The following is a 20,541-nucleotide window of genomic DNA, read 5'->3' on the forward strand; positions in this document are numbered from 1 at the left end:
GAAGGCCAATCACTGCCAACAGCCACTAGCTAGAAACTGAAAAAAGCAAAGAAGGAGTCTCCCTAAAGCTTTTGGAGAAAATGTGGCCCTGCTGATGCCTTAATTTTGGGCCTTTGTCCTCCTCAACTGAGAAACAATACATTTCTGTTGTTTTAAGTCACTAAGTTTGTGGTAATCTTGTGGCAGACCTAGGAAACAAATATACTGGGTGAAGGGTATATTAGGATTCTTTGTACTGTTATTGTAATATTTCTTATAGGTTAAATTGTATCCAAATTCAAATTTTAAAGTGAATTTCCAATAATATCTTTAGCTTGCCATGGAAATCCTTTATAATTCTTTTTATTTTTTTTAAGTAGGCTCCATCTCCATCATGGAGCCCAATGTGGAGCTTAAACTCACGACCCTGAGATCAAGACCTGAGCTGAGATCAGAGCTGGATGCTTAACTGAGTCCCCAGGTGCCTCTTGGCATGGAAATCCTTACATAATCTCAAATCTGCCTTTTAATACTCTTGACATCATTTTGCTGTATGTCTCAGAGCATCTATATTATAAAATAATTTAAAATACCTCTTTCATTGCACTTAACAAAGATAAATTTTAGCCACCTGGGAAATTTACCATCATGAAATGAAGCTTAACCTAAGAGTTCTGGACAGTAGATTTACACCATCTTTTTTAAAAGACCTGGACTCACATAAAAGAATTGGCCCAGGTAAAATTACTACTCACCAGCAATTTTAAATGCTTTATATATGAAAACTTACCAGCTGTTTCTCACTCACAGGAGATGGAGGTGGGGGAACAGTTTCTCCAGAAGAGGGACGCCAGGTTAAAAGCCTTTAAAATATCAAAATCACACCAATCACTGAGAATGTGAAACATGACACATCCAATATGTTTTGAAACAGCATAAAAACGTCGTAAGAATATGCCAAAAACAATATAATCCTCCTCTGACTACTGCTAAAAACTATTTGCTGAAAAAATCTAGTAAAAAATTTAAAATACGTATTTCCAGAAAACAATTAACTAGCATATAATTAAAACTGTACTGTGGTCATCAGTTAAAAAAACAACAACACACTTCTGAAAAGTTTCAAAAGCTTTAAACTCACTTTTTCTAAGTATTGTCATTAAATATTTTCTAAGTGAGACTGAGAAAAGTTGGAGAAAAATTTTCAAAAATTGATAGAACTCTTTAGATTATATTTTTAAAATGTATAATAATAAATGAAACGAAATTTGGCCCAAAAGAAGAAACTAACTTGCCATCCCTGGATTGGGTACTTGGAATAGAAAGATGATTAAGGCCCAAGTTCTTGCTTCTGAGAAGCAGGAGCTCCTGGGGAATGGAGTAGACAGATGGTAGATACATCATTTCAATTCAATATGGAAAGAACTCTGGTGCAGTTATTTTCTATTAAGAAATGTTTATTAGATGATCTTTAAGATCATGCATCTTCATTTGAATTTGTAATTCAATAAATTAAAACAGAAGCAGTTCCTAAAAACAAAACAAAGAATGTTCAGCCTGGCTGGTTTTTGTTAAGATTTCACAGGGACAATAGCTAGGCAAGAATTCGGACTGTCTTTGACATAAAGGACAAATAAACTCTGACAAAAATGGATTATTTGTCAAGTACATTGTTCCAACAAAATGTGCACCAAAAAATAAGAAAAACTGACCAGTATTTGTCCGTTTTGTGTAGACTCACCTAGAGGTTACTTTCCTAGAGGTGCGTTTGACTTACAATGTCTTATTAGGATACTTACAAGGGGATCATACTAATGCACACATATTTAACTCAGGTCATGAAAAAGTTTATGATGCTTAAAAATCTGAACTCAGTTTTCATATAGTTTTATGCCAGTACATACGTATGTCTCTACTTATGATGTTTTAACTCAGATTTAAAACATCCCATTAAACAGATCTAAAGTAAAACTTTGTGTAGGTAAGAGAGCCCCAAAGGTTGAGCTGGGAAGTAAACTGAAGTATGTCCTACAAATAATCCAGGTGCTATTAGTCATTTAGCGAGACTATGTCTTAGTTTCCCCATTGATAACTACTCCTTCACTACAATTCAATTTTGAACTAAATCATTAGAAGATGACAACTATAAAATATATTTGCAAATAAATTTTCCTTAAATTATTAAATCGTAGTAATGAAATATATGTTGTTGTTGTTTAAATTCAAAACCACTGCTTGCTTTAATCTGGATAAATAAAACCCTATTACAGTAGAATCACTTCAACATGACCAATGACCATATGAGACAAAAGTGTTTGGTTTATAAAGAATTTAGTACAAATATTTGTTATGGTTTACAGGAGTCCAATTTGCAATAAATAAAAATTCATGGAACACTGAGGTATTTTTAAAAGAATCTGTCAAAAAAAATCACTAGTTACTATCAAGCTTTTTATGTCTATCATTCAAGATACAAATAAAGTTGTATAAAATCTTACGCATGTGGGATTGTGGTTTTGAAGATATCCAGTGTGCAGTTACAAGTTTTATCCCAGATTTCTAGGGTAAATTTCTCACCATTCAGAATAACAACATTCTCTAAGCAGTTTGTACCAGATCGTGCTAACTGCTCATTGTCTGGAAAAGAAAAGAGCAATTCATTTATATATCACCAGGGTCATATATTTAACACTTTGTGTCACTATTTGCTATATACCTACCTTGCTGCACACACCAGTATAGTTGAGCAAAAATATCATCCAAAAGTACATCACTGAGTACTTCTAAATACTGGGTGAATACATCACAGATCGCATAAAGTGCATGATTACAAGTTGTAGTCATCCATTCCGCTTTCTAAGGGAAAAAATGTCATTAAAAGGTTAGACCATTTGTCAACCACCAGTATTAAAAAAGAAATATGTTTGCATAATTAATAGCTAAGCCTGTCCATGTTCCTCTCAGAGCGCTTACTTCCCTCTAGAATATTACACTCACCTCAACTCAGTATCTGAGATTTTTCTGTTATTCTGTAACAAATTATGTATAAAATAACTATTTCTGCATTATTTTTGATTATAAAAAATTACTACTAAAAAAAAATTACTACTGAATTGTCTTGCTACTAACATTATGACTTCTCAAACAATATGCATGAATATCAACAGCTGGCCTTGCTCCACAATATGACCGAACATAAAAGAGAAATAAGAATTTAACCAAGTGGGTTTAGCATAAATTTAAAATAAAACTTTCATGAAGTAGGGTTACTTGAAAATACTACAAATGGTAAATAAGGCCATACAAAATAAGTTTAAATAATTTATTTTTCTCAAATACAGAAAGGACTAATCTGGACTCGCTGATAAAATTTTCATATACAGTTTTGTGTCAGTGCATATACATGTCTACTTATTAATGTTTTCTGTAAGAGTCAACCTGTAGATTTAAAAATCACAGATCTAAAGTAAAACTTCTTGCAGGTCAGAAAGTCTCTAATGTTTGCATTTAATATAGCTGTATGGGACAAAACAAGAAAACTTGAAGCTCTCTCCCTACATTGAATGAAATGCACACTATAATTGGTTTTTAGTAAAAGACATTGAAATACAAGAAACAAAAGAATACTATGTATTCTTTACTCACTTCAGAATAAGAAGTTGCTATGAATGCTAAAAAACGTTATTGGTGTCTATAGTTGTAGCAATATTAAAATGAAGAAACTGGAAGTTCAACAAAAATAAAAAACAACCGATTCATTATAACTCAGTTCTATGCACAAATAGTGTTCTTTCTTGATAAAGATATACTTTTTATTACAATGAAAAACTTGCTAGGAATTTTTTCTCTTTTGAAAGATTTAAGATTTTAAGATGTGATCTACTAAACTATTAGAGAAAATATTAAGAACGCTTTTAACTTGACTGTGTCAAATGAAAATTTTTTTCTCTTACCTCTGTCTGTTGTTCTGGCAATTTCATGTTGTCAAAGATTCTGAAAACAATTCTAAATAAATCCTGCCACCAGTGTTTTTCATAAGTGTGGCCATAAGTTTTCATTATTTCGAACATTACTGTTAAACCCCTAAAATGATAAAAACACAAGTGGAAAAATATAATACAAAAAAGTATACCATATCAGATTCTCTTAAAATAGATTTTAGAGGTCATAAAGCTACTGAAATGGTTTTAAACTAACACGAGATATTCAGTTTTAAGAAATTTCCGCTGTAGAACAGGTTTCTTTGGAATGCGTCATGTAGGAAAAAATTCCAAAGGCCTTAGCCTTAAAATATTTTATTTCATTTTTCTTCCATTCCCACTCATCATTCCAGCAATTTAAGATTGTAAATAAAATTAAAGATTGTGAATGATCACCATAAAATTAGTTTCTGGGAAATCTTTTACAAAGAGTTATAGGACTTTTTCGCTAACCCTGTAATTATTCATATAGGATCTCTAAAGAAAAGGATTTATAAAGCTGATCCACTAAGATATTCATGTGGGCAGTTTATTTCCTACTCTATATCCTAGGCATAGAGGAGTGCTTCTCACTCAGGAGGCACAGAGTGTTTACTGAACAAATAAACTGCTCAGTATCACATTCACTGTCTTTTAAGTGTTAAAGTTAAAACTCAACATTGCCTTCCTAATTCCTTAATATCTTCTTCTAAATAATAATCCCTTCTTATAACAATGCATTAAAAAACGTAATCTTTCTATATGCTACTTTTTTCTAGCAAAATTGGTATCCTTCCATTTAGAAAAGGTTTGTATTTCTGAAAAGGTCTGATGGTAAGCCAGAACAAAATGTTTGAAAGACTCCATAAGGATTGGTTCACAGTCCAACTCATTTACTATGTTACCTCTGGGCCTAATACACGTCTGGCACATAGCAGGCTCTAAATAAACATTTGTTAAATAAACGTGTAAAGCATATTATAACAGTCTGGTACAGCGAGTTCACAGCAGTTTATATGATCTGTAAGATATCTAATGTATATAATGAAAAAGTAAAGGAGCCATAATAAGAAAATTCCCGTGGAAGAAATACATTCTCTGCTTTGGGAAAAGCCTGTTGAAATTCATGATTCCCCCTACAATGAAACAAGGCTCCCTCTTCCTCCTTTTCCTGAGCCTGAAATCCATTTCCTCCCACTCTTAGTAACTGGATGCTAACTCCCAGAGCTAGGGGTAAGGAGATGTGGGAATCCTGTTTCTTCATGGCCCACAAATCAAACACAGACCTACAGAGGTTTCCAAGGATTTTCACTATTCCAGAAATCTTTTTGAAAGCAATACTTAAGTTGCTGGTACAGGGAAAAAGAGTATTCGACACCTTAGGTTAATTAACCAACCCTAAATTTATAGAATTTTAAGGCAATCAAATGGGAACACATGTGAAAGTACTATGTAATTAACCTGTTATACAAATTGTGGTATTACATTTTATTTTTTTAAAGGTTTGTTTGTTTGTTTGTTTATTTATTTATTTATTTATTTATTTATTTATTTATTCATTCATTCGGGGGGGGGGGGGCAGAGACACAGGCAGAGGGAGAAGCAGGCTCCATGCAGGGAGCCCAACGTGGGACTCGATCCCGGGTCTCCAGGATCACACCACCCAGGGCTGCAGGCAGTGCTAAACCGCTGCGCCATAGGGGCTGCCCTGGTATGACATTTACATTTACATTGTAAATCTCAATAATTTAGTTTACATGAGTCAGGGGCTATCGTGAATTTTATCAAGTTCCTAACAGGTCCACTGCCAAACAATTCTCAATGTCTTGTGATTTCTAAATTCTATGACAAATTCCCAAGGTTTGAGTCCTATTTTGGATTACTTACCTAATTTCATAAAAATTTCTGTTATGACAAATAAAAATGAAGTTTCTTAGGATATGTATCAAACTCCACCTTGGATGGGGATGAGGGGGGTTGTGGCATAAGGGGAAGAAGGAAAGATTCATTCTTTCATTATAGTTCTATCATTGATATGTTACAAGTCTGTATTTACTCTTTCCAACTTTAGAAAATCCAATAAAGTTAACTGCCCAAATGACTGATTCTCCCCTAAAAGACAGATTTTTAAAAACATATAATTGAACTCATGATGTCTCAAGCACCTGTTGACAGGTAACAGGATATACAAATCAGTCATTTCAATTTGGCAGTAAAATATGTAGGATAAAAATTTTATATGGGATTGATAGGAGCTGTAACATAAGAAGTGTGCATTGAATGCTTATCCAGTTATACTATAAGCATAATAGTTTCTTTACAAATGGACTTAAAAAAAATAAAAAAAAAATGAAAAAAATGAAAAAAAAAAAAAACCAAATGGACTGCACATTCATATAGATCTTTTCTTAAGAATATACTTTTGAAAGAGCTCATCTCTTTTTTTAATAGACCTACATTATTCAAAACTGTGTTACTGACCAGTCTTCAAAGAGAAATGGTTCTTTATCTAAAGTCCACCATGGATGTGATTTGGAAATTCTTCTAGCATTCATCAGGAAATAAATATTCCCACTAACTTCAATTTCTAATTAGAAACAAATGTATGAAAAGACAGAATGTGTAAACTATTACAAAAAAGCTAAAACTCAAAGTAGTATGCTAGACTATAATCTGAAGGAAAAGTAATATTTCTATTTTTACTGTTGCTCCATTAACATTTTTAAATCTGCCTATCAAATAATTACTATATGTGATAAAACACATGACTTATGGACTTATGGCCTTCAACTACTAAACTTATGTTCACATAAGAAAAGTTAAGTCAAAATGAGCCTTTCAAAATTATAGTTACAAGCAATGACTGTTACCTGGTTCTTACATCTAATTTGCATCTATTGATGATACAGGATAACTCAAAGAGAATTGGGAACCATCCTCTGACCCACACCCGGTCTTCAGGTGCCACATTCATATCATCACTTGTGTACTCCTTGAAAGCCTTCAAGAAGAAAGGTAGATATATTTAAGGCAAAACATAAAACCTGTATATTATTTCTCCAAAAATCTTTTTGAATTCTTTACAAATCAAAAGTGAGCAATTTAAGACTATAACTGCCTATGAAGAGGACTACACTAAAGCTGAAGTTGGTTTTAGTTTCAACTCTGTGATCAGCTTTTCTGTATTACTCTATTCACCAGGTTACATTAGGCTTCCATTTTTATTATTTCCCTGGTTATGACACATGCAGTCATACAAGCCACCCTGGGAAGTGTGAAAGGTCAAATGAGTCAATGTATGTAAAAAAAAGTACTAAGCACCCCATACATACACATTTGTATGTAGTAAAGAAAATCTTACTATCAAATCTGTAATGAATCACTTCTCTTGATGACAATTACAGAGATACATTCAGATATGCAAGTTAAGGTTGGCAGCCAGGTTGCCAATTCAACTTTTTACTTCAGTGCTTAAGCCCACACTCATCCACAGTCAACCTCAGTGCTGCACAGTACAACATGCAAGCAATAGTATGGGTTCATGGCTAAAAACATAGGATTGGGTTCAAACCCTAGGTCTCCTTTACTAGCCCTGCAATCATGGACACAATTTTTAACTCCTTTGTGCCTCAGATTCCTTACCTGTATTGGGCTATAACACTACCTATATCCCATAAAGTTAACATTAAATGAGTTAATACGCATCAAACACTCAGAAAAACACCTGACATCTTTAGTAAAAGACAGCTATCATTACACTTAGGAAAACATCTGATACTTTTAATAAATGATAGCTATCATTACTAACTACTTAAGTCAGAATCAAGCTCAAATAATAATGCTTCATATCCCCTCAATTCACCAATAAACTTCAATCTCAGACTGGAAATAAATACTCAGCAAAATTTTGTTTACTAAATGATGCTATACCTGAGGTCTATCAGACACATATTTTGCACAATGGCGAATAAGTCGAATTGCTTCCATACTTGTGTCTGGGAAAGCTGCATTGCACGCAAATTCAGACAAACACTTCACTGCATCCTGGAAAGAATCAATGGTCGCTGGAAAGTGTTTTTCAAACACAAGAGCTAAAAGGGTGGGAAATATATCAAAATAATTATAATTTTTCAATTATTCCTAACTGTACCAAAAAACACCAATCCCTAGATGTAAAGCATGCTTAAAGGTGAAGGGTTTTGATGTCTAACAGACAAGGCTTCGTGTCTCTCATTACCACTTATTTGACTGTCTTGAGTAGTGGGGAGAGGGACACAGGTCTGTGTTTTCTTTACACTATAAAGCCAGCACATACTACAGTGATGGTATACAGCTGGTACTGAATCAACAGTTGTTGAGTGAATATACAAAATTATGTTCAATCTATCTGTATTTCAGTTTCTTAATCTATGAAAAATGACAATGGTCATCATTATTATCTTTCAGACAGCTTAACCTATATCCTCAGGATTTCATTCTCTTTTAAAGTCAAAGGAGGCTAGTGTAATGTAGTGGCATAATATTATAATGTAGCAGTCAAAAACCTCTCCCTGGCTTTGAATCCTAACCCCATGATGCACTTTATACAAGTCACTTAACCTCATTGGGCTTCAGTTTCCTGATCTATTTAAAAAGGGATAATGAAGCTACTTATCTCATAGAGCTGTAAAGACCAAAGGAAACACATTCAAAGTGCTTACTATACTATACTTGCCATACAGTAAACATTCAATGAATGTTAATTATAATAACGTAGTAACAATGTCATTATTCTTACTCTGTTTCTATAGGCAAAACTTGGTAAACTTAAAACCTAGAATAGACCCCTGATTTTACATTTGTATTATTTTTTTAACTTGAACATAGCCGGAAGAATACTCACTGACAATGTGCCCTGTTGTTTGGAATGCAAGTTCCACTATGCTTTCATCTTGATCAGATGCAGCTAGATGAAACACAGAGAAAATGTTCTTCCATCCAGACCGAATGTTAGCAGCTTGAGAATTAACCATTTGTGCTATACACCGTACAACCATATCTCGAATTGTTGGAGACCTAAAATATTAATATCATTGCTTGGATATGCATATAGATAAAAACCCATCAGCTTTTTTTTTCCTTTCTTCTGATTTTCCCCCTGCTGTGGGAAATAATATGGTATTTTTCTGATATTAAGCAATTCAACAAATATAATACCTGTTCCGTTTCATTATATGTTCAAATGGTCTTAAGAAATCCTTCTGGAATCTGAAATTAGCAAGCTCCCCTTTCTCTAAAAACTTCATTGACAATTGCCTCAAGGAGTCTACTGCAAAAATAGCTACATCTTCATTAGGATTACAGCCAACCTGTAATGGCAACAGAAATATAGGGTGCTAATGTCAGCAGTGAAAATCTATTTCTTCATTTTTCAGAAAAAATATATGACTAATGACTAGCGTAGATAGGTAAATCCTAAGATTCTCCACAAAGGCACTAGGTGTACTAACAAAATTTCTCAACAAGAGAAACATATTTTAACTAAACTCTTAAAACCTGCAGCAATCACTTCTAAAAAGAAAGGATTCAAAGGGTTTTCTAATTTCAATTACAAAAATGTAATTTAAAAAAGCTAGAAAAGGAAAAAGTCTCAATTAGATTATAAGGAATTGTTTAAAATTATAAATGTAAGCAAATCTTATAACTATTTAAATACCTTATTAAAATGATCGCCAATAACTTCCCAAATTCGAGACCACTGCAATCTTATTCTTCCCATGTTGTAATATGATATTTCTACTATTTTTTGTAGACTAAACATTCTTGGATGTGTAGTGGAAAGTAATTCATCCATAGACACGGCACAGAGCCAACGGACAAAATCCACTATAATATAAATAGATTTACATTGTTTAGCTTAAGTTTCAAGACTTTTAGCCAAAAAAACAATTTATAAATGAAATAAATATATATACTTACCAATAGCGTTTCCATCTAGCCTTGTAGACCCTGTAAATATTCTAAAGGAAAGAAACATAATTCAAAAATTTATAAAGTCCTATGTCTGTTTCATCAATTCAAAAAAGTAAGTAGCCTGAGGTACTTGCTACTTTTTATTTTATTTTTTTTATTTTTTTTTTAAATTTTTTTTTAAATTTTTTTTTTTTTTTTTTGGTACTTGCTACTTTAAATCTGGTTTAAGGTAACAAAGAATAAGGCAGTCAAATTAGTATTTTATCATATCATTTAATAACAAGTATAGTTTGGATGTTCCTCCCTCCCTCCTTTGCATATAATTGAGAATATATTGTTGTAATTTTATTAGTAAGTTTACAAACACTAGATCAATAGCTTATGAGACTCTAAGGATAAGAAAAATATCAATTGTAAAACTAAATGATAATTGGCACAGTGCAAAACAGAGGATTTTTTTCAATTCTTCCTGATTATCTACTAGCAATAAACATGTCCTAAGATGAAAAATTCTTTGTTTTTCAGGTAACATGTTTGATTAGAAAACTCATTTATGTTAAATTACAAGCAATTGCAAACAGTCTCCAATAGTTTAACCAAGAAATGGCTAAATAACTTTTTTTGGAAAATTCAAATGTTTATAGTTAAGCTGTCCTGTCTAGCTTTGCCCAGATTTCTTCACTGAGCTTTTTCATTGTTTTGAAGTTTCAGAAAAGACTTCAGCATAAACCTATTAGTCTTCTTTCAAGGTCTATATTCTTAACCATGCCCTGGTTTTGTAACCAAAGGTATAATGTACCTTCCAGAGTGAACTGATACTCCTCAATTTACATTGTGTACTATAGGATTTGCATGGCAAAAAGGTAAAGGCAGGAGCAGGTCAAATATTAAGCTTAGAAATAAAGGAACTGGGAGCGCCTGGGTGGTTCCATCAGTTAAGGAACTAACTCTTGGTTTCACCTTAAATTATGATCTCAGGGCCATGAGATTGAGCCCCGTGTCGGGCTCTGTGCTTAGTGTGGAGTCAGCTTGGGATGCTCTCTCCCTCTGCCTCTCCCCCCTGCTTGCTCTCTCTCTAAAATAAATTTAAATAAATAAATAAATGTATGTATGTATGTATGTATGTATGTATGTATGTAATCATAGTAACAGTAATAGCTACCAACAATCACAAAGTGGGTGCTCAGTGTTTTATAATATATATCCACTCACTTAGTAATCACAAATACCCTGTGAAGTAGGAACTGGTATACTTCTAATTTTATAAACATAGAAACTGAGGCATAAAGATATTTAATAACTTCCTTAAAGTCACAGAACTAGTAAGTGCTACAGCCAAGATTCAAATCAGGATGGATATACTCCACCCTCTTTACTACTCTGATACACTGCCTCACACTTACCTGAAAACATAAACATAACAAAACATAAACATTTAAAGTATATTGTTTTTTTCCTACAATGTCTACTATATCCATGCTGTGAGTATATCATGATTTTTTTAACCTCACTGCCCTTGAATGTCTGTCCATGTATCCTGGCAATGAGTAACAAATATAAGACAGGAAAAATAGCCTAAAAACCAACAACATGATGACTCAGAATCTGATCTGCTAAAGGAATATTTTAAGTTTTCCTCTATTGTTCTTGTCAGTACAACAAAATAATTCAAAGACCTAGCTGCGAATACCATGGGGGTCGGGGAGGGAATAGAATAATAAGACCCCATTTAATCCAGTGGTTAGACTGGATCCAGAAATTAAAAATATAAAAAGCCTACAACTTCTTGCATAAACAAAAATGAAAATAGCTAGGTACACATTATAAATGTCATTAGGTGATTTCTCAAACCATATATATTCTCATAGGCAATGGCTATAAAAAAAAAAAATACCACGGAGGTAAAACTAAATAGTATACAGGAGAAACAGCAAGAAAAGGAAGAAGGAAAAAATTTTCTTTAAACTGAGAAGGAAGTTAATGACAAAGAGTAGTGGCAGAGATGGAGATTATATGCAACTACGTGGGAAAGAAGCAACAAATTGAAGGCCCTGAAATCATGGAGAATAAGGACAAAGAAATACCAGTAGCAGACAAGTTTATAGACTCAGGGTGACAGAATTTATTTCAGGAGCATACATCCTGAAAAAAGGCATTCAAGTAGCCTCTGAGGGGTCACTTTATTTCTTGTCATGCTCCACTACAGATAAACCACATGGTAGAGCAAAGCAGTCTGTGGAGGCATGTAAAGTTAAGCCTTCATAAACTAAGGCAATAGAACAGGGCTATATTTCATAAAATCAGTCTATGAAATGGATTCTGCATTCCCTGTACAAAAAGCAAAGGACAGAAGCACGAGAATCCTGTGTGTTATTATTAAAAGATATATCCTTAAAAGCATGAACAGGAAAACAAAATGATAGATTACTGTTCCAGCCACAAAATGAAAGCAAAGCAGCAATACCCACCCCTCCCAAAAAAAGTTGACAAAACCTGACGATTCTGGACCTCAATAAACTTTAAACTGTATGCAATGCAAAGGCAAACTACATGTAAAAAGTTTTCACAGTGAAAATATGAGGTAACACTGGTTTTTTAGACCTAATTGGAGGGTATTTATGATCAAACACAACTGGGGATGTGCTACATGTATTTTCTGATAGGTGATGGAATGTTCCAAAGTGTGAGATAGGCCAATATAAAGCTAGATCTGTGTGCTTAAAATTAATAAAAACAAAAACTATGGTACTTTTTTTTATTTTTTAAACTTTTAGCAGTAAGTCATTCCTGGATAAAATCTATTCCTGCACAAAATAACTTTTAATTGAATCATGTTTTTTCTCTTAAGAAACAGAAGCTATAAATAATTAAGCAAAAAGAATTACTATGATTTTTCATGTTTATTTTCTATACTTGTCATAACAGATTATTCAGAACAAACCTAAGGACAAGAAAATGATTTTTTTGCAGGACAGGTATAGAACTTTCCAGGATGATGCCTAAGACTACGTGCACCACTGACTTGAATTACCCAGGTTATCTAACTGACTTAGCTTATGAATTAGAGTCAGAATATTGCATAAAAAAATATACTCAGATACTGAGAAAGAAATTCAGGAAGAAATTTAATGAGAAAGTAAAATGCATCACACAAGAGTATCTTATAGTAAATCAAAGATATAACTTTTAATGCTTTTACTATAAGCTAAAATTTAAATGTTGAGGTTTTATATCAAATTGGATATTGGATTTAGGACTGCAGAAGCTATCTGGTGATGGCAAATTTGAGACAACAAAGTACTAACAATTTGTTTCAGACTTCTCTAAAATATCTTAAATTCTTAAAATGGAGAGGCATATCATTTATTCAAATGAATTCTATGTCTCCCTGCAACAAAAAGTGGATGGATAGATAAATCAGAATTGGGTATGGTCATACAAAATAAACTATGGAAATAAATAGTAGGTAAAATGTTAACTCTTGCCTGAAGAGATTCTCATTATGATAGTTAAGAGGATTTTTTGCAAGGCAAGAAAATCATTTGGAAACAAGCTACCCTGTCAGAAGAGCAGATTATTACACTCCTCTCCAGTTGTACATGCAAGCAGAGTGGTGGAGAGGCTAAGCGTATACACTCAAGAGATAGATATGCTGCCTGAGTGTATGTCCTGACATCACTCCTCCTAATTCTCTGTGGGTGAAACAGTTATTGCAACAATAATCAGGTCAAAATTAGTTGTGGGGATAATCAAGTTATTTAGGCCCCCTCTGTCTCAGTTTCTTCATTTGTAAATTAAAGACGATAATAATACTCATTTCATGAAGTTACTAGAAGTATTAAATGAAGTAATACATGGAAAGCACTTTGAAAAGTGCCAAGCACATGGTAAGCCTTCAAGTTATATAGTGGGTATAAAAGGATATGCAATCTTTCTTCAGCCTTCACAAGGAAAAGGCAAATGACCTCCTTCCCTCACAAAAAAAAAAAAAAAAAAAAAAAAGGTCAGCAAGTGGAGATTAAGAGTTCTTTTCAAGGAAAAAGTTGCAGGGAATATTTCCATGGTGACCAGCCACTGAATACTCTTGTTCAGTCTGTACTTAGAGCATTAAGTTTTATCTGAAATAATTCTGGATTAGCAGAAGTCTCCAAGCACCAAGAAAAAAATGCATATATTTCTGAAAGTTTCATCAGAAGTAATAAATACATTTAAATGTCAGTGTTGTAAAATGTTAACTTTCAAATATATGGGCATTCATCCAGAAAAAGCTAATCTCAAAGGAATACTTAGTATGGGCTTACTTTTAGAAAACAAACTAAATATGATAATGTATATAATATACAAATTCCAAAGTCCTTTCCAAAGAAGCTTACTATAAGAATTGCCAGCAAATCCTTCATTTACCCAGAATGCAGTCTTATATCAAATAGGACTTGAAAGATTACATTCCATTTTCATATAGGGATAATAAGAGCAATTAGCTTTCTATAAAGGAAATAAAATGTGTTCTTTTTCATCAAGATTACCATTTTCTTAATGTTCACTAATATCTATTTTAAGTTAAATTTTCATACTGTTTATCTCCTTCCTATATTTCATGATCTAAAGAGCAAAATTATAGGTACTTCATCACCTAAATCACCATATATCACAATACAGTCTTAGGTAACTTTAGGAAAGTTATTTTGGCAATGATTTTTCTTTCTTTCCTTTTTTTTTTTTTTTTTTTACCACTACTGAGCAAAATGTATCTAAATGCTACAGAATTAAACCAATGGTCATTTGAAAAGGGAATAAAATAAATACCTTACCTATCTACAGCAACAACAACACTTTGAGAACTGGTTTCTCCGATGGATTCCTGAATACTTGCTATCTGCTTCCAGTCCACATTTCCTCCAACTACCACACATAAAAGAGAGTCATTTCAGTCTGAAAATATTCAGTGGAAGAATACACTTACATTTCTAAAACATACTTCCAAAATCAGTTATTTTCCTAATGAGAGAAAGCAAGCTTTTGGTAAATAATTGTTTTTAGCATCAGTGACCTATATCAAGGCCAAATGTGCTTAATTAGCTATACTAAGTGGCATATAGACATGAATGGTTATAAAGACAAATTGGGCTCAGAGATCAACAAATTAGGGGCATTGGGAATTCAGATCACAAAATTAATGACAGTAGGCATAATTTCACTTAATGTTTAAGAAACAGCACTAACTGTAGTTCCAATGCTACCTTCCTTAGGATGATTCTCAATTCCATTAGATCTCCCTGTCATTTAATCTCTAGTCCTCTATTTACAAACACTTACTGGAAATTTTACCTGAATTTTCTAATATTTTCTCATTCAAAGGAACCATTTCTCTTTCCCTTAAAAACTGGTTCCCTATGCCAGACAGCAAAAACAATTTTCCCAGTTTTCAAACTCTTAATCTTCCAATTAACCCCCACCAGTCATTAAATCTTTCTTTTGACCTGTTTCAGTATCACTCCTTCATTCTCATTCCTACTTAGGTTAGAGTCTTATAATTTCAGGGCCAGATTTATGGACAGTTTCCTGACTGTTTTCCCTGCTACTAATTTTTCCCTTCTTCAATCTCTCTTTTCAGTCTCCTGTCAGGTTAATTTTTCTATATCATCACATTCATTTTGCTTACTATTACTTTCAGGATAAAGCATAAAGTTTTTAAGCCTAGCATTTAAGGCAGTACCCTGCAACATTCTAGCCATTATGTCTGTTCAGTCTATCCCTCAATTATCTAAAACCCAATTTGAGTTCTCAAGAAGGATTCCTCCCATTGTTCCTCTGAACTAAGCATTTGTTTAAATAACAGTCAAATCAGGATTTCTTCCATATAGTTTCTCATAAATTACTATAGGTGTGTTGATGTTGCCTTCTCAGCACAAAAAGCTCCCTAAGGCAAGGAACCAAGTCATACACATTTTTTGTTGTTATTAATCGACCTCACTCAATATTAAGTCTAAAGCAGATGTTAACAAATATTTGTTGACTAAACTGATCAGACACTCACTAAATGCCTTTACATATGCAGCCACAATAGATGATATTATTTAAAGCAGCTGAATTTAAATTCTCTTCCAGGAACTAAACAATGTGAAAAAGATGTGATTGTTGACTGCAGAGTTTATAATTTATGAGGAGAGACAGACTGAGACAGACTTACAACCAACTTTAGTAAAACGTAGTAATTACTTCATCACTAAGATAAAACTAATGACATATAATAAAAGTTTTGTTAAATACAACTAATTCTGGTAGGCAAGAGAGAATAGGATTGTTAGCTTATGGAAGGGTTTCATATATGATGACATATTAATTCAAGTTGGACCTAGAAGGATGATCATGTAGAAAAGGAGGCAAAAGGAAAATTTACGTAGAAGGAGCAGCATATGTAAACTAACAGAAGGATGAAAGCAAACACGTTTTAACACACTTGGTTATAGCCATAATGGAGGATCTGGCTGGGGATGAGAGAGAAGGGAGTGAATAGTAGTAAGGAGATGAAGCTGGAAAGACGGGCTAAAATTAAAATGTGAAGAACCTTGACTGTTATGTTTAATGTATTGCTTTTGAAAACAGAACAATACAGGGCACCTGTATTGTGGCTCAGTCAGTTAAGTGACAGACTCCTGATTTCAGCTCAGTTTATGATCTTGGTCCTGGGGTATACCCTAGGGGAGTATACTGCCTGATGGGGAGTCTGCTCCTCTCCCTCTGTCCCTCACCCCCCCCTTGCTTTATTTCCCTCTCAAATAAATAATCTTTTAAAAAAGATTATAAACAGGGAACAACAGACCTTTTAGAAGACCGATATGATGCAACCTATTTTCTAAAAAGTTATTCTGGTAATATCTGTAAAACACAGTGAAATAGGAAGAGATACAAGAGCTAGAAAGACAAATTAAAAGAGTCTATTTAATACAAGTGAACAAGGATGAAAGCCTAAAATAAGCGACAGAGAATGGGGGTACCTAGGGAAATAGGGTCAAGCAACACTTGACTTGAAGCACATTAGCACACTACAGGAATTTAACGAAGAAAAATATATGAGAAAAAGTAATGCCCATCACCACAAAAGTCCCTTTGCATATTATCTGAATGTCTTTCCAAGAAAGCTTTTATTTTTATATTTAAGAGCTTTTATTATACTTGAATAATCTGTAATCATTAATAAATATATTTAGAAGAATCAAAAAAAATATATAAAATGTTTAGCAATCCAAAGAACCTAATTTAAAAGCACATGAAATCTTTCAAAATTCTGTATAACACTGGAACATGATAGGCTAATAGTTTCAGCTTTACCAAATTACTCAAAACCACAAATATTCAGATAAAGAACAAAGAGGTAGGTGTGAATATTCACTTAAGATTTATATGACAAAACCAATGAATTTATTTATTTATTTATTTATTTATTTATTTTTAAGATTTTTATTTATTTATTCATGAGAGACACACAGAGAGAGGCGGAGACATAGGCAGAGAGAGAAGCAGGCTCCTTGCAGGGAGCCTGATGTGGGACTCGATCCCTAGATTCAGATCATGGCCTGAGCCGAAGGCAGACGCTCAAATGCTGAGCCACTCAGGTGTCCCCAAACCACTGAATTTTTAAACTTTGATATACACCTTAAAAGAATAGTATGCATATAATTCTAATAATCATATGCTATGTATTCTTAATAACTAAAAGTTTCATGTTTCCAAAAAGTAGAAATACAGACTTGTATCATATCAGTCAGAATGTCCAATAAACCTCCAGTCAGCCCTATTAATGTGGTTACATGGACTACCTGGAGATGGATGTTGTCAATAAAGGAGGATATTATTTTTAAAAACCATATATATATATATATGTAGGTATACACACACACACACACACACACACACACACATACACACACACAGAGATTACATCTCCTCCAACGTCTGGACTACATATTCTTCTAGCTTGAATTCTGACTACAGCATCCTGCTGAAGAAAAACTCTGTTGCCTGAGTACGTGACAGGGCACAGATGGACAGAGGTGGACACTGGGCTACACTGGGCTAGCCGATAACCAATGAAATGGCCTAAAGGTAATACTCTGCCCAACAGGGGCCAAATCAACAGAATGAATCCCTCTAGGTTATAGACTCAAAAATGAGAGACCTAATCAATTAGGAATGAATGGAGAATGGAGCAGGTGAGAAAGGGAAGTAGATGACATGAGATGAAATCTAGATAAAGTATGATAGACAGATGAAGAATATGGCTGCTTGCTTGAGTGGCTTGGAAGTCTGAATTTTGTATTTCATTTCCAGTTCCAGAAAGTGTTTATTTTTACGTAAATTCCCTTTTCCTGAAGTGAGAAGGTAGGTTATCTCATCCCTAACAACTTAAGTAGCTCAACAGTAATGATCAAATTAATTTTAATTTACTTTCTAGTATACTAGGAAGCAATATCAGCAAGTATCATTATTTCTCTTTGACTAAAACTTTTAGAAGATAAAATACTCCCCTGGTATTTTATTTTTAGTGTAACCTACTTTTACTGCTTGCCAAAATTAAGCCCTGGCAATTTGCACCTGTTATTATTTTAGCATTCCTATACTCCCAAGCCCTTTTCAAAAAACAAATTAAAAAAAGCCTTTCAAAAGTTACTGAATCAAGGCACATTCATTTCACTTGTTGGTAAATACTTTTCAACTGTATATCACACTTTCAGGTTATGTAAGTCACCATGAAGGTGCTCACCAGTTCTAAAACCTGCTGGGTAACCAAGTTATTAGGTCTGTACCTTCACCTCCCAGAACCAGAGCATCTAAGATACAGCTGGGGTAAGAACTCCACTGCTGGCTGCCACAGCTGAAATATCACTAGCAAATAACTGTCCCTAGTTCGACTTGAAGGCACAACATGGTCGTGGTGTTTCTTCTTTCCCTATGGATCATTTTTCAAACACAAAGTTTTTTTGTATTTCTTATGAATTTTTACTGCGAGGAACAACAGAGAAATCACTAAAAGACAAAAAGACTATATCTAGAAATATAGTACTAAAGTAAAAGAAAAACCTTAAAAGGTAAATATTCTTAGATTTCATTTCAGATATGTGTTTTTTTTTTTTTTTTTCTGCTCTTTCCCCCGCTCCTGCTCTCCTTAAATCATGCCTCTAGATTTCTTGGACGGAAGTGGAGTGGGGAAAATGGAGAGAGAACAATCCACAAACCATTAATACACCAGCCACTGTACTAAGTCCATTTTACACATTTTTATTTAATCCTAAGACCTCTATAGGTAGGTACTTCTATTGGTTTGCAGAAGTGGAAACCAAAGCTCAGAAAGTTAAAGTAACTTGTACACAGTAAGGAAGATGTACAAAAGAATTCAAACCCCAAAGACAGTCTAAATACTGCTTCTTCCCTGGTGGTATGCTTTCCATTAGGACTAAAAATGTATTGTCTTTAGTTCTTCTGTAGCCATTCTCACTAATATTTTCCTTTATTCTACTGTGTTAAATCTGCAAGTTCCTGGCCACACCAATCAGACAAACCATGGGAAAGTTTCTATACAAGTGTAAGAATTGGTAAGAACTGCATAGTGCCTTTAGAAAATCTGAATGTGAATGCTTTCTCCAGTTGCCCCAACTATTTGTCATCTTATACAAGTCTTCACTCATTTAAGTTACCTGTTCAGCATTAAAAACAAATCATTTTAAATTGTACCTTTCTCCTACCACCAACTATGAGATTTAGATTAAGGGTAATTTAATTTTGCAAACTAGATCGGGCAAAAATGGTCTAATTCTCTCCATGGTCTTCCTGCTTTTCCATAAGGTTAGTCAAAGGGCATTTTATCATGTCCCTCCAATTGTGTTTCACAGCTACAATAAACTTACATATATTGAACAAATTAATAATCTTTGATAGTTCATAAAAATAATTAAAAAATTTCTCACCTAGCCCCAGACCCACAAATTCATCAGGAGCCTGATCTTTTGTTCCAGTAAGAGATCCTTCTCTGCCTCGTACTGTTCCAGAAATGTATCGAGGTTTCACTCCAGTTCCTATAAGTTGTGCAAGCTCCAACTGACTGATGCACTTCAGAATCTTCATTATTAAAAAAACAACAACAAAAAAATTAAATTCCATGTTAAAAATGTTTACAACAATACTTTAGTGTATGCAGCCAGGATTTAAATACAGGCTACATTATACATTATAAAAAGCTAAATAAATGTATCCTGAATGTACGAAGTTAATTTTTCTCCAAACACTTAAGCATGTCAGTGGTAGAATATTTAGCATTAAATCATTTTATAAACCAAATTACAGAGTTGTAAATAAAGAGCTTATACCTCATGCCATGAATTTCCTAAATAATTTCCATCTGTATGAGCCACTGTGATAAGTGTTTTTATTGTGTCAATGTTCTTTTGTTTCATTTCAGTAATACCAGAACTCACTGTAAGTAAGGTAAATCTTGCTAGTGCCTGGACATACGCATCTCTTTCCAGCTATAAAAAAGAGAAAAGTACACTTACATTGTTATAAACATAATAGAGTGATCTCTAATTCCCTAACAAACTTTTTACTTGTTAAGTAAGTTTTTGACTGACAAATTACATACCTCAAACTAGAGTGT

The 20,541-nt window shown here is 33.5% G+C and overlaps 2 protein-coding genes across 11 annotated transcripts in view; one reads left to right on the forward strand and one right to left on the reverse strand.

The window, feature by feature from the left end:
• Positions 1 to 20,541, forward strand: part of CSPP1 (centrosome and spindle pole associated protein 1) — a 177,504-nt gene that overhangs the window by 149,413 nt on the left and 7,550 nt on the right. For 2 of the 4 annotated variants that reach the window (XR_007406979.1, XR_007406981.1), the window contains one exon: positions 6,848 to 6,953. The gene's annotated coding sequence lies outside the window, so the exon portion shown is untranslated. Of the gene's footprint in view, positions 1 to 6,847; positions 6,959 to 20,541 lie in introns of those variants that run through there. The other 2 variants (XR_007406977.1, XR_007406976.1) reach the window with 1 other exon arrangement.
• ARFGEF1 (ADP ribosylation factor guanine nucleotide exchange factor 1) overlaps positions 1 to 20,541 on the reverse strand; it is a 140,257-nt gene that overhangs the window by 17,802 nt on the left and 101,914 nt on the right. For all 7 annotated transcript variants that reach the window (XM_025477897.3, XM_035708368.2, XM_049103739.1 and 4 more), the window contains 13 exons: positions 20,255 to 20,413; positions 19,856 to 20,006; positions 14,702 to 14,792; positions 9,897 to 9,937; positions 9,634 to 9,803; positions 9,135 to 9,286; positions 8,821 to 8,993; positions 7,869 to 8,029; positions 6,809 to 6,939; positions 3,933 to 4,062; positions 2,700 to 2,835; positions 2,478 to 2,616; positions 770 to 842 (listed from right to left, as the gene is read on the reverse strand). In XM_025477897.3, coding sequence (XP_025333682.1) covers positions 770 to 842; positions 2,478 to 2,616; positions 2,700 to 2,835; positions 3,933 to 4,062; positions 6,809 to 6,939; positions 7,869 to 8,029; positions 8,821 to 8,993; positions 9,135 to 9,286; positions 9,634 to 9,803; positions 9,897 to 9,937; positions 14,702 to 14,792; positions 19,856 to 20,006; positions 20,255 to 20,413 — 1,707 coding nt within the window. The remainder of the gene's footprint in view (positions 1 to 769; positions 843 to 2,477; positions 2,617 to 2,699; positions 2,836 to 3,932; positions 4,063 to 6,808; positions 6,940 to 7,868; positions 8,030 to 8,820; positions 8,994 to 9,134; positions 9,287 to 9,633; positions 9,804 to 9,896; positions 9,938 to 14,701; positions 14,793 to 19,855; positions 20,007 to 20,254; positions 20,414 to 20,541) is intronic.

This window comes from Canis lupus, chromosome 29 (genome assembly GCF_003254725.2).
Source record: "Canis lupus dingo isolate Sandy chromosome 29, ASM325472v2, whole genome shotgun sequence".
Lineage (NCBI taxonomy): Eukaryota > Metazoa > Chordata > Mammalia > Carnivora > Canidae > Canis > Canis lupus.